Here is a 17,636-nt window from a genome sequence, read left to right on the forward strand (position 1 = left end):
GCGCAGACTCCGCAGACAGCCACGCGCAGCGCGGGCGCGGATGCGCGTAGGTTTTGTAGTTCCTCTCCGCTCCGCTGGAAACCGAGCGCTGGCGTCGCGGAGCAAACTCCAGCTTTGGTTCCCTATTGGATGCGTCTGTCGTTCGCTTCTTGGCGACGCCTCGGGGCGAAAGGACGAAACCAACCAGGCCTCCCGCGCGCCCGCGCCCAAGAAAAGGGGAGAAAAGGAAAAAAAAAAAAAAACCGCGCTCGCTCTTTGGCCTCGGCGTGTGGGGGGTTCGACCGCCAGCTCGACTCCACGTGCGAGTCGCTTTTCACTGCGGCCTTACAGACACCCTCCTGGATTACAATCTTGGCCGAAGGAAATATTCGTCACCGCACCAAAAAGTAGCACAGAAGAAGCAGTCATGTATCCACCGGCAAATCCAAATCAATGGTCACGTCCGCGGCATATTCTGCATGTGATCTCGTCCACCACATTCTGTAATGCACATTCTATAACATACGTGTCAAACAGCTTACAACATATGGCGTGGTTGTGAAAGTGACCACATGATACCATAACCACCAGAGACCTAACAGAAGAGCAATGAAAGATCCAGCTGTCAAGCCCCAGCCTGGATGATCAGCGCAGTATGGTCGACCGGACTAGGGAAATGGCTTGGGTCCGCAGCTTCCTGGATTGAGGAGACTCTCTACCCGGGGCTGACATATGACGATCTGCTCTAAATAAATGCTTATCTATCTCATGCAGCCGCATTACTTGCAGAGAAAAACCGCACAACATGTCGTTCAGTTCTGTTTTACCGACAAAGAGATAAATGTGATGCAATGGTTAAACTACAAATACTTTTGGAACTGAAACATAACACTCAATAAGGCGCACTTTATCGCATCAGTTATTTTTTTAACACAGCTGTCCATCGGAAATGAAATTTTCTCTGAACTATTTTTATAACATATTCATGGGCATTGTAGGTCATGCACCTGCGTTTTCTTCCTGTTTTACATCCATCGAAAAAAAAAACAGAGTAGAAAAACACAGTTTTCCGAAACATATAAATTTTCTCCCGACTTCACCCATCCCTGGTGAAGCTGCTTTGTGAATGAATGGCGGTATATATAGACTGGCCTTAAAATCAGCCTCCACGAACTGCAATTATAGATTGCGAGAACGTCTGTCGATGGTATCCATTTTCTTTTCTTTTGTGGCTTATAATGCTTCTTGTCATTGAATGTACCCTATTCGGTTTTGAAGAGCGGCAATCCATCGATAAAGAGAGAAGGAGAGGGAAGATAAGATGCCCGCTGAAGGTATACGTATGATACAGGTGACTATAGATATACATGTTGATAGAGTTTGCACAGTATAGTCACGACCACAAGAGCCGAGGTTCATATTTGGTAATGGATGCAGTTACAGACGACAAGTCCTCAAGCGAGAGTTCTCAAGCTCTTCTCGCACAGCGGGCCTCATTGGAATGCTTTCGTCTCGCACTTCTTATGGAGCCATTAACGACCGGACAACGCAAATGTATACCGCGATCATTTAGGCGAAAGCCTTTATTGCCTCATCGTTGTCGTCAGCAAAAGTGTCACGCTTTTGCGGCGGCTCTGATTGGTCGAGACGGGATGACGTCATGGAGGTCTCGACCAATCGCAGAGCACCATCACAGTATGCGCGAATCAATTATCATTATGTCAATCAATTATCAGTTAGTAATTATTGACCAATTGATTATTTAATTACAAATTACTAATTAATTATTAATTACTAATTAATGCCGCGCATCCGGTAAAATCACCAACAGTAAACGTAGAACAACTGCGATACAAGGAGCGCGATCTCGTTGCTGCCAAGCAGAATTCACTGAATAAATGCACTCGCAGAATGTGAAAGAATAGTCATTCGCTTTACTCGTAGCAGCATTCATCGCTACATGCACAGCAGTCGCTTAGCAGAATGAAGCACTCAGGCTTTCGCCTTCCATCACTTTAGTCGCCACTGTGTCCTCGAATTTTTTGCTTCAATATATCTATACAAGTTTAATGAACACAAGCCTCAGTAAGCCTGCCAGTCGATGTAACACCGGCAAAGAATACACGATGCGGATGACAGTCGTGCAAACTAGCACTACAAACCTTGATCCTTAAATTTATAGGTATCCGTCTTAATGTCAGTTCCGTGGGGAAAGCCCTGAAGGGCTAATATATACATGGGTACTGAGTCATACAGCGATGACTATTCACGTCAATGGAAATAATCTAACTGATTTGCATTTCTTGATTGGAGACCAAAATTTTGGCTGGAGAAAAGCGGGTCTCAGTACCCCTAAACATGGAGGGTTGTAGGAGCACCTCGTCTCGCGATTTGTACAGTTCCACATGAGGAAGAGAAGCACATCAAAACTAGAGCTATAAATGTGTCCAGCCCGGAGTTTCCGAACCATATCAAAGGCACGGCACGATATGCGCGTTAGGCCCATAACATTACGGTTGATTGCGCTTGGCAAAAATATGAGCCGCAGTTCCGGATGCGTACACTATACATGTGCTCGTTTGACGGCATGTGCGTACGCACTCGCGCCGCAATATGAGCGGTATTTATTTGTGAAATATCATCAACAGGTTCGAGGGACCTTGCTTCTAATGCAGAGGCGAATTGGGCCTGTTGGCTGACGGCGGTGGCCTCACACAAAGCCTAGTATGAACCTTCTCGTACCATGGTATCGAACTCGCCATGCGGTGGTCTCATTTCGAGGGAAGCGTACTTCAAGAGCGCCAGTGCTGTACAGTACTGAGCCGTAAGTGCACGATAGAAGATATCCGGTTGGTTGAATATCAATTCGCAGTCCCCTTCCGCTACATATGCGCCACATATATGTGCCCGCAGTCCATCTTAGACACAGCTTACTCCCTAACTTCCCCCCACGAACCCCCATTCCCACTTAAATTGTCGTCTTCCCGAACTGCACTTCTCAAAAAAAAAAAAAAGAACTACATTTACTTTTTTTTAACAAACAGGTCGACGGCCGAAGCCTTGTGCGACACTGAGTTGTGAGAAGCATTAGACTTGCACACTCGGGTTACTACAGCCCGAAGCCACTTGCTTTGAGATCAGTAAAATGGCCTGCTCCCTTTAGGGAGCTTTCCCTGGACACTTTATGGTGACCGCAAACCATTGAAAGCTTGGATTCGGTCTAAACTCAACGAGCTGTTGTATCTGCTGTAGTCTGAGGCTTAGCGAAAATTTAAACACGCCAATGTACTGGTGTAATAGCTTTAAGTCTGATATAACCACGTAGCATTTAAAGAGGAAGCAGGTTATACAATTTCAAACAAAACAGCGCTAAGAAATGGGCAATTATTACAGTTTTCTATGCGGCGATGTGTCATAGGAAAAACTGCGTATATTTTACATAACACAGTGACAATTTCTAATCGTAATATTTATTTGGATTAACTTCACTGATCAAGCGTTCGCGACAAGTAATGTGGCTGCGCGGTTCCCAGGGCTCTGAAAACTTAGTGAAGGCCACCTCCGCACATATGCGGTAAATGATGCGGTATGTCACGTCCTTGTCGCAGGCAGTGGTTTCCACGTGAATTGAAATCAAGGGGGAACGGAATAAATGGGGAGGGGTGGTAATACAAAGTAGGCATATTTGGTTCGGGGCAATAAGTGATTAAAAAATAGGAAAGAATGATTGATTATTAGGAGATGCCACCAGGAAAAGAAGGGGGCCGGTAGAGAAATTGTTGGTCGCAGAGAGGGGGCGCGTTAGGGCAGTCTACGTAACTGTGATAAGCATGGACATTATACCTCCCACTGGCTCTCAGCATCACAGATCGTATACTATCCGGTTTTATGAGCTTACATGATTTTCTATTCGCTGCGCTTCTTGTTATGCTGATTGCTGTTTGACTAAAAAAGAAAAAAAAAAGCCACAATCTCCCAGAAGGAGGGACCGCCCAAAAAGCACCAATATACAGCATTATTGTTGGCATCATGACATCAGGATATTGCCCCGCCCCCCAACCTTAGGGTATCAGCTGGTCTTGTTTTAGAGGCACTGTCTACTGCAGGGGCGGCATAATTGTCACCGAGAGTGGGCTTCTATGACTCGATAGGTTGCAAGTGTGAAGGGAGGCAGCTGCAGCGTGGATGCATGACTGTTGAGGGATGACCAAAAAAATGGTTACAAATAAAGACGAAAAAGGGGGGGTCGGTTCGCGTGTATTAATTAATTGACGTATATATTTCACGTCGCGGCTTGTCATTCACCGCTCTAATGGCCTACAAAAATAATTTGTAAGTTTCAGGACCCGCAACAAAGGCCTCTCGGGAGCCTTCATTCATTGCTATTACAACGTACAAATAAGCATACAAAGCTTTCGGAAGAAATCTATATTGATGAACGTTTATGTAACAAAGTCGAGGGAGCGCACCTGCAGGGTGATTTCGCAGTACGCAACTATCAAACCTCTGCCCGTAGCATCTCGCTCAGAACCCGAACTTTGTACCTATGGAAGTAGCACCAACATTCGAACAATGTTACAAATGTGTTATATAAGCTATTTGTATATTGGCAAACACTTGTGTGATATGAAAGAAAAGCGTTAACAAGACGTTCAAACTTAAAATTTATACTAAACCTGACCATTAAAAGTTTATGCCCCACCGCGGTGGTCTTGCCTGACTCTTTTACCGGAGCACCCGGGTTCGAACCTGACCACCAGCGGATACGGTTCGATGGAGGCGAAATTGAGAGGGTCCTTGTGCTGTGCGACGTCAGCGTACGTTAATGGTCGAAATTGCTCCGCAGCTCTCCACTACGGCACTTTTTTCTTCCTTCTTTCAATCCCACCTTCTTCCCTCCTCTGTATTTAATATTTTTTAATGTTCCAAATAAACATTGTTTTAATGATAATTGGTTGACATTATGAGTTAGCATAATGTCCCAGTACTTTTGAGTCCCTACTTTTCCCTTTTTATTTTCTGGCAACATTTTTTTTAACAACAGCCCTTTGCGACTGGACCACTGATTTCCATATAGAGTGCTTTAAAGCACCCTATGGAAAACATCTCAAAAAGCTTTAATTGCTAATTACTCAATCGCCACTGTCACTAATGAGACACCCCTCAGCGGTGGACATAAAAAACTTGACTCTGTGTTAGTTGGTCGGAGTTGCATGTTGGGCTGTGCTGCACCTGTCGAAATTACTCCTTCCACTGCGGCTCGTCTTTCTCTCTGTCTAGCATTGTCCTCATTGCAGGGCTTTGCAAAGCGTTCAAGTTGTGTACTGTCACCAGTGGCGGACCTGCATGCTCGCGTAGGGTTGCCTTACCACTTTCAAGAGTGTTACGCTTATATTGCAAGCTAGTTACATTCATATTGTTTAAACGTTTATAGAAATGTTACACTACTATAACGTTCATTTGTAACATTGCTAAGTTTGCATTAGAAAAAAAGAGGACAGTAAGATAATCGAAATAACGTTCGATCAAAGCAAAAATTAAAAGTTACCGTGATGTTTCGGAGCTATCTGGGGAGAATCCTGTAGTGTCCGATTTTAAGCAACCTTAGCAGAAAAAAGTATATCCCAATTTTCCTCCAGGCACAAAGAAAAAAAGAAAGTACGAAAACGGATAATTAGATGTAAGGGAGATATGTGCAGACCAAGGTGATACTCGCATGATATGTACAATGCAATCGTATCCGTCGGCCCGGTCTCTTTTTCGTTTTGCTGCCGCACGCATACTTCCATATCAGTTAAAACCATATAATTTATACTTTTTGTTTAAGCATAACCTCAGTATGGTGCATCAACCTCACAGAGACAAGCTGCACACCGTATTAAATAAAAAGCAGACAGTTCGATTCTTTTCATATGCACATGCATACATTGATATGGGCATTGCTGTCGCCGTGGTACCTCGACGTAACTCGCGCGTGCGGGGACTCGTTTGTCCCCTAAAGCGGTAAAATTGTTTCTTGCTGTGTTAAAAAGAGCACAATTAGCGGGAAAGAATGACCATTGGCATTGACAAACCATGGGTCGACGCCGCAGCGTCGAAATTACTCGCGCGCGCGCGTCAGCGAGTGGCGGCAGCACCTTCGCGCGCACTTGGCTAGCAGACGACGCCCATTGAGCGTTCCACCAATAGCGCACGCAGAGGGGCGCATGCGTGCTCACTGCGCGTCTATTAAAAAGATGGCGTCCAAAATGTTCGATGGTCTCTGTTGATGTTCCTACAAGCTCAGGCGACGATGGCCACCAAGCCCGTAGAGTGGGTTGCGTCGCTGATTACACGTTTTGAAGAACAGGTGAGCCTTCCGACTGCGTCGTTTTAGCGCCGCACCGCTGACGTCTGTCAGCCGGGCAACATCAGTGGCAGCGGCTTCGGATGCCGACAGCAGTGTTTTCTTGGAGCGACCTTTGCCGCCGATCTGCCTTTCCCCGTTCTGTGGGCCGGCGCCGCGCCGTCGTTCTTTCTAGCACAGCTTGCGATCGGCCAAATTCGTGGTCCGTACGGCCTGCCAACTCGCTACCGACGTTTTTCTTTATTTTGGCTGGTGGCCGCAGTCTCGCCCGCGCGTTCCTACTTCGCCGCAGGAGGAGCGCTGAGCCTGGTAGTGCGGCCAGTGCGGCGGCGAGCGCCGAGAGGGGAAGGAAAGAAAGAGAAAAAAAAAAAGTGTCGCATAGGAGCGGAAGTCGATCGGCTCGGACGCCCACACTCGCGCCGCATGGAAGCAGGTTTTCGTCCCGTGGTCCGCCGTCGCGGCGTCGCAACAGGACGAGCGGAGGCGGCGAAGGTACCCGCTCGGCGCCTCGATATCGCGTGCCTGAACCTCGCGACCACGCTCGCTGGCGGCCCGTGTCTCGGGGCTAACCGGCCGGCCTCGCTGCGCGCGAGACTCCGCAGCGCACTTTTCTTTCCCCTCTGCTCAGGAGCAGGCACGATCGATACAACTCCTCCGCGCCTTCGTAACGGGACGTGCTGCGGGTGAACACCGGGATCACGCATGCCGCTGCTGGTTGCTTGTCCGCCAGCATGATGCTCCGCGCTACTCCCCATGTAGGCTGCTCTACGATCAGCCTGAAAAAGTGCTGCGGGTGAACACCGGGATCACGCATGCCGCTGCTGGTTGCTTGTCCGCCAGCATGATGCTCCGCGCTACTCCCCATGTAGGCTGCTCTACGATCAGCCTGAAAAAGCAGTAACTGCAGTCGGTGGAGTGTAGACTGACCCCGTACGCAAAGAAGTGGAAAGCACCCCTTTTGAGCTACTAGCGCACAATAAACCAACACCAAAGTGTAGGAAGCAGAACGACGTTTACGCACTTATTAGGTGACAAGTGTCGTCCACATAGGGTAGACCATCTCTGCGAGCGAGCGCTGGCCAGAAGCGCGTCGCTTGTTATGCTTCTGCGGCACGTCGACCGCCTTTCAGATGAATGGAGCCAGGGCGGCCGCGCCGCAGCTATAGTGCTCTAGAATCGCAGCGTTTGTCTTCCGCTATCCTGGCCAGTGCCGCACGCCGTCTCGTGACGCCTTGACTGCTATTAATCATCATTCGAGCATGACAAAGAATGGGCAGGAACAAAAATGTATGGATAGCGGGGAAAGGTGGGAAAGGGCGCCGTTTTCAGAGCCGGGCATTTCCGCTGTTTTCGCGTTTCACGTTTGTTACTACTACACCACACCTCACGTGCAGCTAGTGCCTTGACATTCCCTCTCTGCTCGTGCGCGCACTTGGCGTAGTACGACGACCGAGGTGCGGGCCGCGGTAGTAAAAGCAGCGCCCGTCTCATTCAGGAGTGTGAGGGGCGCAGGAAATAAAAGGAAAAGTAGGGTGGGGAGGGTGATAGAGAGAGAGAGAGAAAGACAAGCCGGTACGCGCGATTTTGGCAGCGGCGACCTTGGCTGAGTCGCTGGCATCGTGAGTGCGGGCCCATTCATCGCGTGTGGGACGCACCGACGACGAGGCTCCCCCCACTGCCTCCCCCGCGCGTGCACGGTAGTCGCGGTTCGTGCCTCGCTTGCGGTTGTGGCTGATGCTCGCATGCGCACAGCCCTGCAGATGCGTCGGTTGCGGATTTCCCGTGTCCGGTTATTTTCGGTTGCGAGCCAGCAGGACCGCGCGGCGGTGCCTTGATGCGCGGTACGTTGGTTCGCGGACGACGCCTAAATTGTCGGCTTGCGTGACCGGTCGAACGGCGAAATTTCGTAGAACCTGCGCCTTGTCACGTGCTGCGGCACACGGGTGTCATATAGAGAGTGTAATGGCAAGGGACGGCCTAACGGGAATCTTTTCCTCAATCTGTAGCAGGACAGAATGTCTGCTATGGGCATTGTGCAGATGGGGTACCCGAGACTGTCGAATGAGTGCTGGGAATTTTTAAGTGGAAGTTCACAGTTCAACATATACGGAGAAATACTCACTGCAAGGGCCTCGCAAGCAGCTTTCCTGCTCAATGGTGGTTCCAAGGGAATGGAGGCTAGAGATGGCAGCCGCTGCCGGTAATGTTGTTGGCCGGTCACTTTAAAAATTTGGTGAAGGCTTCCTTCAGAAGTATTAACCAAGCCAAACCACTCACATGTTCCAGAAATTGAGAATGATAGTAGTATCAGTACTCTTCCAACTGAGCCACAACAGCCTTTCGGCTTTTGTGATTACTCTAGTTAAAATGTGTACAACAAGCCATTGTCAATATTCATAAACACTGTTCCTTGCTCTGCTAACAGGAGCCATTGTGAACCCAACCATGAATTAAGTACTAAATGCATCTCTTTACCTGTGTCTGTATGGTCTTGCTAATCCACTGAGCCTGGAGACCCAGGTGCGATCCTGGCTGCATTTTGATGGAGGCAGAACCAAGGCATCCATCTATTTTGTGATGTGAGTGCACATTAAAGAACCCCAGGTGATTGAAATTTACGGAGCTCTCCACTACAACTTCCCCCATAGCTTGAGTTGCTTTGGGACGTTAAACCCTATTAACTAAGCCAAGCCACTCACATATTCCAGTATCAGTGTGTTTTATTATTACATATGAATTTGCTGCATGATGATGTGTATCTAGGAGTGGATCCAAAGGTAGGAAATTAAAACTGGATCCCTTGCCTTCCAAAGTAGTGGTGAAATAGCATGTATTTCTTGTTAGTCTACTGCTACTGCTCGCAGGACACTTGGTTTACTAACATAACAAGTTGATCTTATCAATTTAGCTCATTTATGTGGCTTTTTTTAGGGTAGAAGGCAATTTTGAGGCATATATTTGCTGTAACAGGGCATCCTGGAAATGTCTCAGTTTTTGACATGAATTTTGGCTGTTTTGGATGAATACAATGCAAGAAGAGAACACAGAGGAACACTTTACCGCAGGAATCGAGTCTGACTTTGTGACCTGTTTGCATTAACATTTCTCATTTCACCGGTACTACTACGGCTGATGACAAATTCAGGCCGAACAGTAGCATGATTCATAAATTACTCCCTCCTGCTGCCTTTCCAAAGCCACAACTTCTTGTTAAGTGCTTGGGGCAGAGTTGTATGCTTACTGGAAGGATTGCTACTTGATGTGATTTGTTGCCCCTCCCACGCTGCTTCTGTACATGAGGCCGTGGTTTGAGCTCAAAAGTTAGTGTCTGGGGCAAAACGCATTTGGGAAAGTCTTTAAGAACGTTTCAAGAAGCACTGAAGGGTGTCTGAGTGCCTTTATCTGCATATGCTTGCCAAATTGCTCACACATTCCAGGACCTGGCATTGCTGTTGCACATAGAAGTAGGGTCAGGGCCTATTTTATTTATGCTGCAGAATGATCATATACTGAAGGAGATCCCAAGGTTGGAAAATGAAACGGAACCCTGAGCACTAGAAAGTAGGGTGAAGTAGCATGTAGTATTCTTTTGTGATCTGATTTTCAGATACTCTTGTATGTGCGTACTGAATTCTATGTATGCTTAATGTAAATGTAATGTGTACTGCTCGCATACCAAGGCTGCTTGACAATTTTGCACCTGTTCCTTGGGTCATTGACTCTAATGGGACTTGCCAAGAGATGGAAATATGTAGTGAAAAAAAAAAAAAAAGTTAGGAATGTTCAGCTTGTCTCATGTGTCTTTGAACTTTCATTTCACGTGTTTACTAAAAAAGTTTTTGTTACAGTGTGTTGCTCAAACCACTGCAGTATTTCCGTTTTGCAGTGTTTTGAGCTGCCATCTGCTGACATTTAACGAGGTGGCTTGATAACCTTTAAGCCCTTTGCTTCATATATAGGGTTGTTTGTTTTTGGGTAAAACCTGATTTTACCCAGTTTTTGCACCTTGAACATGTTCCTAAAGAAATCAGGTAAAACCCGATTTTTCCCAGTTTCGGGAGCAACTGCGCCCACGGAACTTGTTGAAAGCTTGTATGAAACTACCAAAACAGAAGCTATCCGAGCAATACTTTCTGATAAAGAGATTCTTTATGCGAAGGCAGTCTTAATGAGAGATGCACTCGAGCCACTTTTAGATGTCCAGAAAACGCCTGAAAGTGGAAAACTCTTGATGCCAAGCTTCGATCACCACATAAACGTCCAGTTACAGCAGACTGTTAACTAGTTTTCCACGATTGGTAAAAGCAATCAAGCAAGAGGTGTTTTGTCTATGTTACCTAAGAGCAGTGACACATTAGTGAAAAATTCTTGTGAAAAGTTTTGCTCGAACATCTAAACAAAATGGGGGCTACACTCTGAAACTGAACGTCGCAGGCAAAGACCAAAACCAGTTGACAATGTGGAAACTGGGTGCCTTACTCGATCCATTCCAAAAGCGGCTGCAGAGTCAGTTGTTTGATGACTACTGACCTCTCTTTATTTCCGGGACGGGTGATGTAGGCTCGCTTCGCAAAAAGTTTAACCAGTACTTGCTGGAAGCAAGCCCCACAAATTAAAGTGTTGAAGTGTTGGACTATTGGAATGACGCAACTGTGCGCGCTATCCCAGGCTAGCAAATGCGACGTTGACATTGTTGTGTCTTGCTATTGGCAGGTGTGATGTTGATCGAACATTCTCTCAGTTAAGATACCTTTAAAGAAACCAAAAGAAAGAAGATGGAGACCGAAATATTGTGCATGCAGATGATTCTGCATGTTAATAAGGGCGCATAAAACATCGATGACGATACTCACGTGAATAAAATGTTTCTCTTCCAAAAACTGACTGTTGCACATCACTGAGAGTAATAATTACGACAGAAACACCGAATTATGAAATACTTTCTTGAAGGCAACCCAAAGCATAACCCTAATCGTTACCCACCCATTAGGAGAAATCGAATAAGTTATTAGTTTGTAAATTTAACCCAATAAAACCTGAATTTCAGAGTATTTCTATGAAAAACCTCATTTCTCTCCTACTGCCAAGTACAAAAATAATGCTCGATTTTTGCCCTCTGAATTTGAAAAAAGATATAAAACCCGAAAACGAATAACCCTATTTATATGCTATAAGCAAAGGTTATACTTAATGTATGCATGATGCTTTCATCACAGTCTAGTTGTTGGCATTTCATTGGCAACACTCACGTGGCCTGAACTTCACCACAGCGTGGCACACTCTGTGAGGCGGCTAGCTCCTTTCCTAAGATTTCTCCCAGTACCTTTACAGTGCAGACAGCCTCCGCAGATGTTTGATTCCTCCGGTTTGATTTGTCAGTGTATGTTGAAATGAAGCATTGATGCCGGAACCTGACTGCGTAAAAGTCATGTTCCTGGAAAAGGCTGATTAGCCCTTAACTGGACCCACCTTAGCTTTGCTCGACCTGCTGCAGAGGTGCTTGCACGCTTTTGTCATCTGTGTCACTTCATCATCATCATCAGCCTGACTATACCCACTGCAGGGTGAAGGCCTCTCCCATATTTCTCCACTTAACCCGGTTCTGTGCTAGCTGCATCCACTTGCTGTGGATGCTGTGTCACCTGCTGAGTCACTTCACTTTGAGGTTTTGCCTCTTTTTTCGATGATGGAGAGCATACAGTACATTGTATGTAGGGTTTAACATCTGAGGTGACACATGGGTTATGAAGGATGCTTTAGTAGAGGAAAGATCACCCAGGGTTCTTCAGTGTGCACCAGCATCACATAGCACACGGGCATCTTGAAGTGCAGCAATTGTGACCGGGACTTGATCCCATGATTTTAGCATTGGTGGCCAGACGCTAAAACCACTGTGATGGGTCAGCTGCAACTTTTCGGGCCACATTCAAATTCGATGGGAAACTTTGCTGTTCTTGTCTTTTCAACCTTTCAGAACTAGATCTTGCGGTCTGATCTTCCATGTCATCATTTGGTGGCACTCTATACACTGGCTTCCACACATTTTCATGGAATCATTATTGTGTGCAGCTCCCATGCCGGAGTGGGCCCCAGACGACTCATTCGCGCATCAATGTGGAGCAGAACAAGGAATGCCTCATCAACATCAGCAAGTACAAGTTCTCCCTGGTCATCTCGGGGCTCACCAAGATCCTCCACTCGGTGAACGAGGTGGTGCGTGCCTCTTTGCATTAATCGCTTCCCTCCATCTGCTGCATGCTGTCTTGCCACGCTCTGCTTCAAACCTGGGCAGCAGAGGGTAGCAGTGCTGAATTCTATGGGGTCAGCCTTTGTGCATTGAAAGCAATTCTGGAATGGGTTTGTTGTGCATCTACTCTTTGGAGGGCAAAATTTGTCATGTCATTGTGTGTTCGTCATGTACTACATAGTTTTATTCGGGGGATAGGTTTTCTTGGTGATGAAAAGGGAAGGCTTCAGGCATGTGTCTGTAACTGTGTCATCCAGTATCGTCCTGTCAGCTGGTTTATGATGCCTTCAGTTTGTCACTAAGATGTGGCACCATCTATCAGTGATCCTTGTATATAGGGATGTGGTGCCATCTATGAGTATTTCTTGTAAATAGGTGTGCCTAGTAAATTTATTGTAATCGAGAAGAATGCACTTCTCCTCATATTTTAGCATTAAAAGTTGGCAGTTGCATTTCAAATAGGCGTTAACGTAATACTTGCAAGAGAAGGTATATTTTGATGCTGTCATTGTTGCTTCCTTGTTCCCATATATCAAAAGTGGAACGTGTAGCGACCCTTTTCTTGCCACTTTGCATCATTAGATAGCAATTCAGGCTCTGTAGAGTTTTACCTGTCACATGCTGACAAGCATTGGGCCGCACACACACGGGGCTCGATTCACTGATTTCTTTTCCTGTCTGCCTTTCGTCATTTGCCTCAGAAGTTCCTCAGTGTCATGGCAAGCAACATCTGAAAAGCACCTGGGCAAGCTTAACCCCACATTTAGTTTCTAGCGCATGCATGGCATGTTCAGATTACTTTCATTGATGGTGCCATGCATCCAGGGAGTTGTTTGTTTTTATTTATTTTTTTTTCAATCATTCTTTGCTTTTTTGCCTTTGATACTGGCTTCATCATCATCTTGTTTTGCTGTCATGAGTCAGCATTATGAATGTTTGAAGAGCAAGAGAATGAGCAACGAAAAAAATGGTTCCAAATTGTGGCCCCCCTGTTAATGTCATTAATGGCATGGTGGCAGTAAAGGCTGCCAGTAACCTTCAACTATTCTGGTATGGAATGTACAGTCGTGAGCAAAAGGGGTATACAACACTCAGCCGGTGACGGATCTCCAGAAAACTCTGCGTGCGAACTTATTCTAGCAACAGTTACCTGAGATTGAGGCAATAGTGGCGGTGCCCCATTTTATCCACATGCATGTGTCGCTATCACTGTCCCTGACGCTGTCGCTAGATGGCATTTCAATGCACTTTTCTCGAGTATGGTCACCACTGAGTGTTGTATACCACTTTTGCTTATGACTGTACAATTTAATATATGTGCCGTGATGACTGCACCTTCCTCTGACCCACCTTACCCCCCACCACCACGCACACACACTTCAGCTTAATAGAATGTGCCAGTGCCACCAACACACAGCAAAGTGCTTATGCTTCTTAGTGTCCCAATTTGTTATGAATGCATTGTGCAGCTTATTGATGCTCCTTCTGTGCATAAAATCAAGCTAGATTACACGAAAGTTTAAGTAGTATTGCTTGGCGTGGGGCATTAACTCTGGTCAAGTTGCTTATGGATCAAATTGTTCACGCTTTGTGTTTGAGGTCATCTGTACTCTTGATACAAGAATGTGTTCTGGGGAACTCTTGTCACTGAGGTTAACTTTGCTATACCTTTACGTTCATAAAAACTGCAGTGGTGCTTCTGTTCCTGTGTGCCTAATGCTTGGAATTTATTGTACGCTGTTGGTGTTTACTATATTAGTACTTGCCATTTATCTCTCATTGGTCTGTCATTAGATGCATGTGTGCCCAGTTCAAGGGAACAGTAGCTGAGTAAAATTCGTCTCCTGATGAGGTCTCTGAGTTCGCAGAGTTCAACTTGGGCAGGACATGGGGTATGGTGAGAAGATAACCGGTATCCCCTTGGTAGAATGGAATGGATTTAGAAGGAGGGTTAATACCAGCCAAGCGTGGCACTGAGTCATGTGGGGTTGGGTAAAGAGATTAGGATGTTTGTGGGTATCAACTGGATGCACCTGGCACAGGACAGGGTTTACTAGAGGGTTATAGGAGAGGCCTCTGATATGCTGTCGGTCTAATCAGGCTGACGATGATCATGAGATTGGAATCCTTGTGTTGAACTTTGTGTGGATATAGATTAGCTCTGTGTGGGTTAGAAGAAAAAGAGTGAGTATATTAGTGGGCAAAATTCCTATTGGAATTCCAAATGGTATTAAATGGATCCGATTGGATCTATTTGGAACAATTTCAAAACCTGACTGGTCCCAATAAGAAAAAATTCCAATTGGATTTTGCTGAACATTTTCATTAGGTCCAACTTAAAATGCAAACTGGTATTTGTAGCTGGTACCAATTGGAGCCAATTAGAGTAGTGCAAAAACCTGACTAGTTTCAAATGTTCCCATTTAATTCCATTTGGAAAAATCCTAATTCAAACCAATCAACTTTTTCAACTTCTTCATAGCCTGTTCTTTTGCTATGATTAGCAATGTACTTTACATGTACAGTCTATTTAAGAAATATACGGGCCAAGTGGTTCATTGCTAAGCCCTGTAACAAGGCTTCTGGAAGCAGTACTGAAATATTTACGTAAGCTAGAGGAGAATGAGCACGAGATTTGTCATGTACGAGATTTTTAACGCTGGAAATGGGCTACGAGCTTACTATGGGGCTTAGAAGCAAAACCCTTGGGCCATATATTTTTGACAAATATATTTTTGTACCATACTACTTTCTGGTGAGATACTTTAATTGTTATTGTTCTGGGCATGCCATTAATTAGGTTTTATTTTGCTCTTGGGAATTCTATATATCATATTTTCTGTTCATCGGAATGGATGTGTCTGTTTTATTTTGTGTGAATGATTTAAATGAATTTGCTGTCATCTGAAGGAATATTATGTTTTAGTGCGTGAAAAACGTGCATATTTTTAGAGGGACCGTCTGCGTGGGGTTAAGGAGGGAAATATGAATCACTTGTTGGAGGCTGTGATAAGCCTTATCTTTGATTTTCCTCTCCCCTTTTCCTTTTTGTGCAGTTTGTGTACCAGAGGACGCACAGTCCGATCCAGCCTGAGTTTGAGAAGAACTTCTACGAGTCGCAGCTCATTGTGCTGGACACGCTCGAAAAATGCCTCAGCAGAGTGAGTTCATGACCTGCATGCTGTGCAATGCGGTTGCCTGTTCCCTTTTTTTTTTCTTTTTGCGCAGAGCTTTGTTTTGTTTCTTTTCTGTTGTGCCATTAGAGCGTCTGATGTGTTCAGCATTTTGTCTTGCACTGGGTCTCATGTTTCACTAATCCCACGCTGTTAGAGAAGATAATTTAGTAGGCAAACCAGACTAAACAGGAGCCGTGCTTTTGTCTCTGTAAACAACACCTGACAGCCTGTTTTGCACCACACCTGTACTTTGCTACTCAGTAGGTGCAGAAACAACTAATGCAGCCGATATTCCAGAAGTTTATTATGTACTTTATTTCATTTTCTGTCACTTTTTATTATGTATCCTAATGCAATGTAACCTACTCCAACTCTTCGAGGATGTGTAATAATCACTATAATACTTCTTTCGATATTCCCCTGAGGTCTCATAGTTCCCCCGTGTGTCATATTCACAGACATGAGGTAAATTAGTCAACTTAAAATTACTCTGGCATTCTTATTGATTTTCGTAACAGTAGCTGGATAGAAAAGTGAGAATATGTATGGTGAACACAATTCCACAAAAAATGCTTAAATCTGCAATTTCTTGTGGAATTGCGGGAAACTAGGGCTCGTTTTGGCGGCTATAAAAAGTAGCCATAATAAAGCTCCTTCTAGTTACTGCACTAGTATGCAGATTGGACACGATTTATCAGAGAGAGGGTATAATTCTGCAACAGCATATTGTATTGAGCACCGTTCAAGTGCTACTGATGCAGCCATTTGAAACCATGTGCACGCGTGAAACATGTGCAGCTGTGGAGCCTGCAACTGCTACAAAGACGGCTGTTATTGTTTATTTAGAGTTCTGAAGCACTTAGGGCAGGATGGAAAGTAAAAATTAGACAAAACAAAAGTAGTAGCCACTGTGGATCACAGTGAGAAAGCTAAGGCAGTAAAAAAAAAAAAAGAATACTGGACCAGTTTCATTTTTGAGCAGGATAATGTGATCCGGTTTCACGCTCTTGTCTTCAGCTCATCTAATTCACGGAAGAGCAAATTGTTTATTTGTGACTATTCTATCCCTGAAAGGCTAAAGTGTCGGTTTTGTGTATTTATGTATATGAACACCCCTAGCTTGCTCAGACATCTTTTTTGGGACCGCCTTTGTAAAGGCGTCCCTTCAAGTTCTTCTTAAAGGGAGTCTTTATGTATAGATGAAGAAGTCTTGTTTGACTGGTCGTTTTGTGTGTGGTGGCCGTGAGCATTGGTCGTTTGTCTGCATGAAAAGTGGCCGTGTCCTAGCCGTTGTTTCTTGGTGTCAAGTGACTGCTGGGGGTCCAACTTTCCGACGGGGAGCGGGGACTGGTTCTCACCCATAGATCTCTGCGACTCCACTTCCGCAGCAACCAAAGGAGACGACACGCTACGACGAGACCATGAACGTCAAGGCACTGCTGCGCGAGCTCTGCCAGGTCGGTCCTCTTCTCTAATTTTTTCTCCTTGAGCGCAAAGCCTCATGTCAAGGAGCATGTTTATGTTGCTGGTGTCTCTTTTGCACCCATTTTAATGGTATATCAAGGCAGAGTTGCTTGACAAATTAAAAGGAAATGCAAGAGTTATGTCCGGCTCCCTCTGATGGATGCCATACTTCTTGAATGTTGTCATTGTCACTTCGATGTTGTTTTATCGTGACTAGCGCTAGAACCTTGTTGTATTACCTTTTATCTTTGCTAGTTCTCTGAAAAGGATGCGTGAACCATTAAAAAAATATATATAAAACAGTTAGCGATGTAAGCATTTCTATGTGGGGTGCAAGGTGTCGTTATAAATTTGGTTTCTGCTAGTATGTGTAAATGTTTTTATTTTTTATTTTCTGGGGTGAGTTTATTTACCATAGAGAAGT

General features: G+C 45.3%; 1 protein-coding gene across 5 annotated transcripts in view; it reads left to right on the top strand.

Moving 5' to 3' along the window:
• The first annotated feature begins 6,189 nt into the window (after positions 1–6,189).
• Nf1 (neurofibromin 1) overlaps positions 6,190–17,636 on the top strand; it is a 92,487-nt gene continuing 81,040 nt past the window's right edge. For 3 of the 5 annotated variants that reach the window (XM_084597690.1, XM_084597691.1, XM_084597693.1), the window contains exons 1-4: positions 6,190–6,328; positions 12,395–12,538; positions 15,629–15,733; positions 17,113–17,205. In XM_084597690.1, the coding sequence (XP_084453816.1) occupies positions 6,248–6,328; positions 12,395–12,538; positions 15,629–15,733; positions 17,113–17,205 (423 nt within the window). In that variant the 5' untranslated portion in view covers positions 6,190–6,247. The remainder of the gene's footprint in view (positions 6,329–12,394; positions 12,539–15,628; positions 15,734–17,112; positions 17,206–17,636) is intronic. The other 2 variants (XM_084597692.1, XM_084597694.1) reach the window with 1 other exon arrangement.

The sequence above is a fragment of the Amblyomma maculatum genome, chromosome 3 (assembly GCF_055883805.1).
Source record: "Amblyomma maculatum isolate TAMU_Amacu chromosome 3, ASM5588380v1, whole genome shotgun sequence".
In the NCBI taxonomy this organism is placed as follows: Eukaryota; Metazoa; Arthropoda; class Arachnida; order Ixodida; family Ixodidae; genus Amblyomma; species Amblyomma maculatum.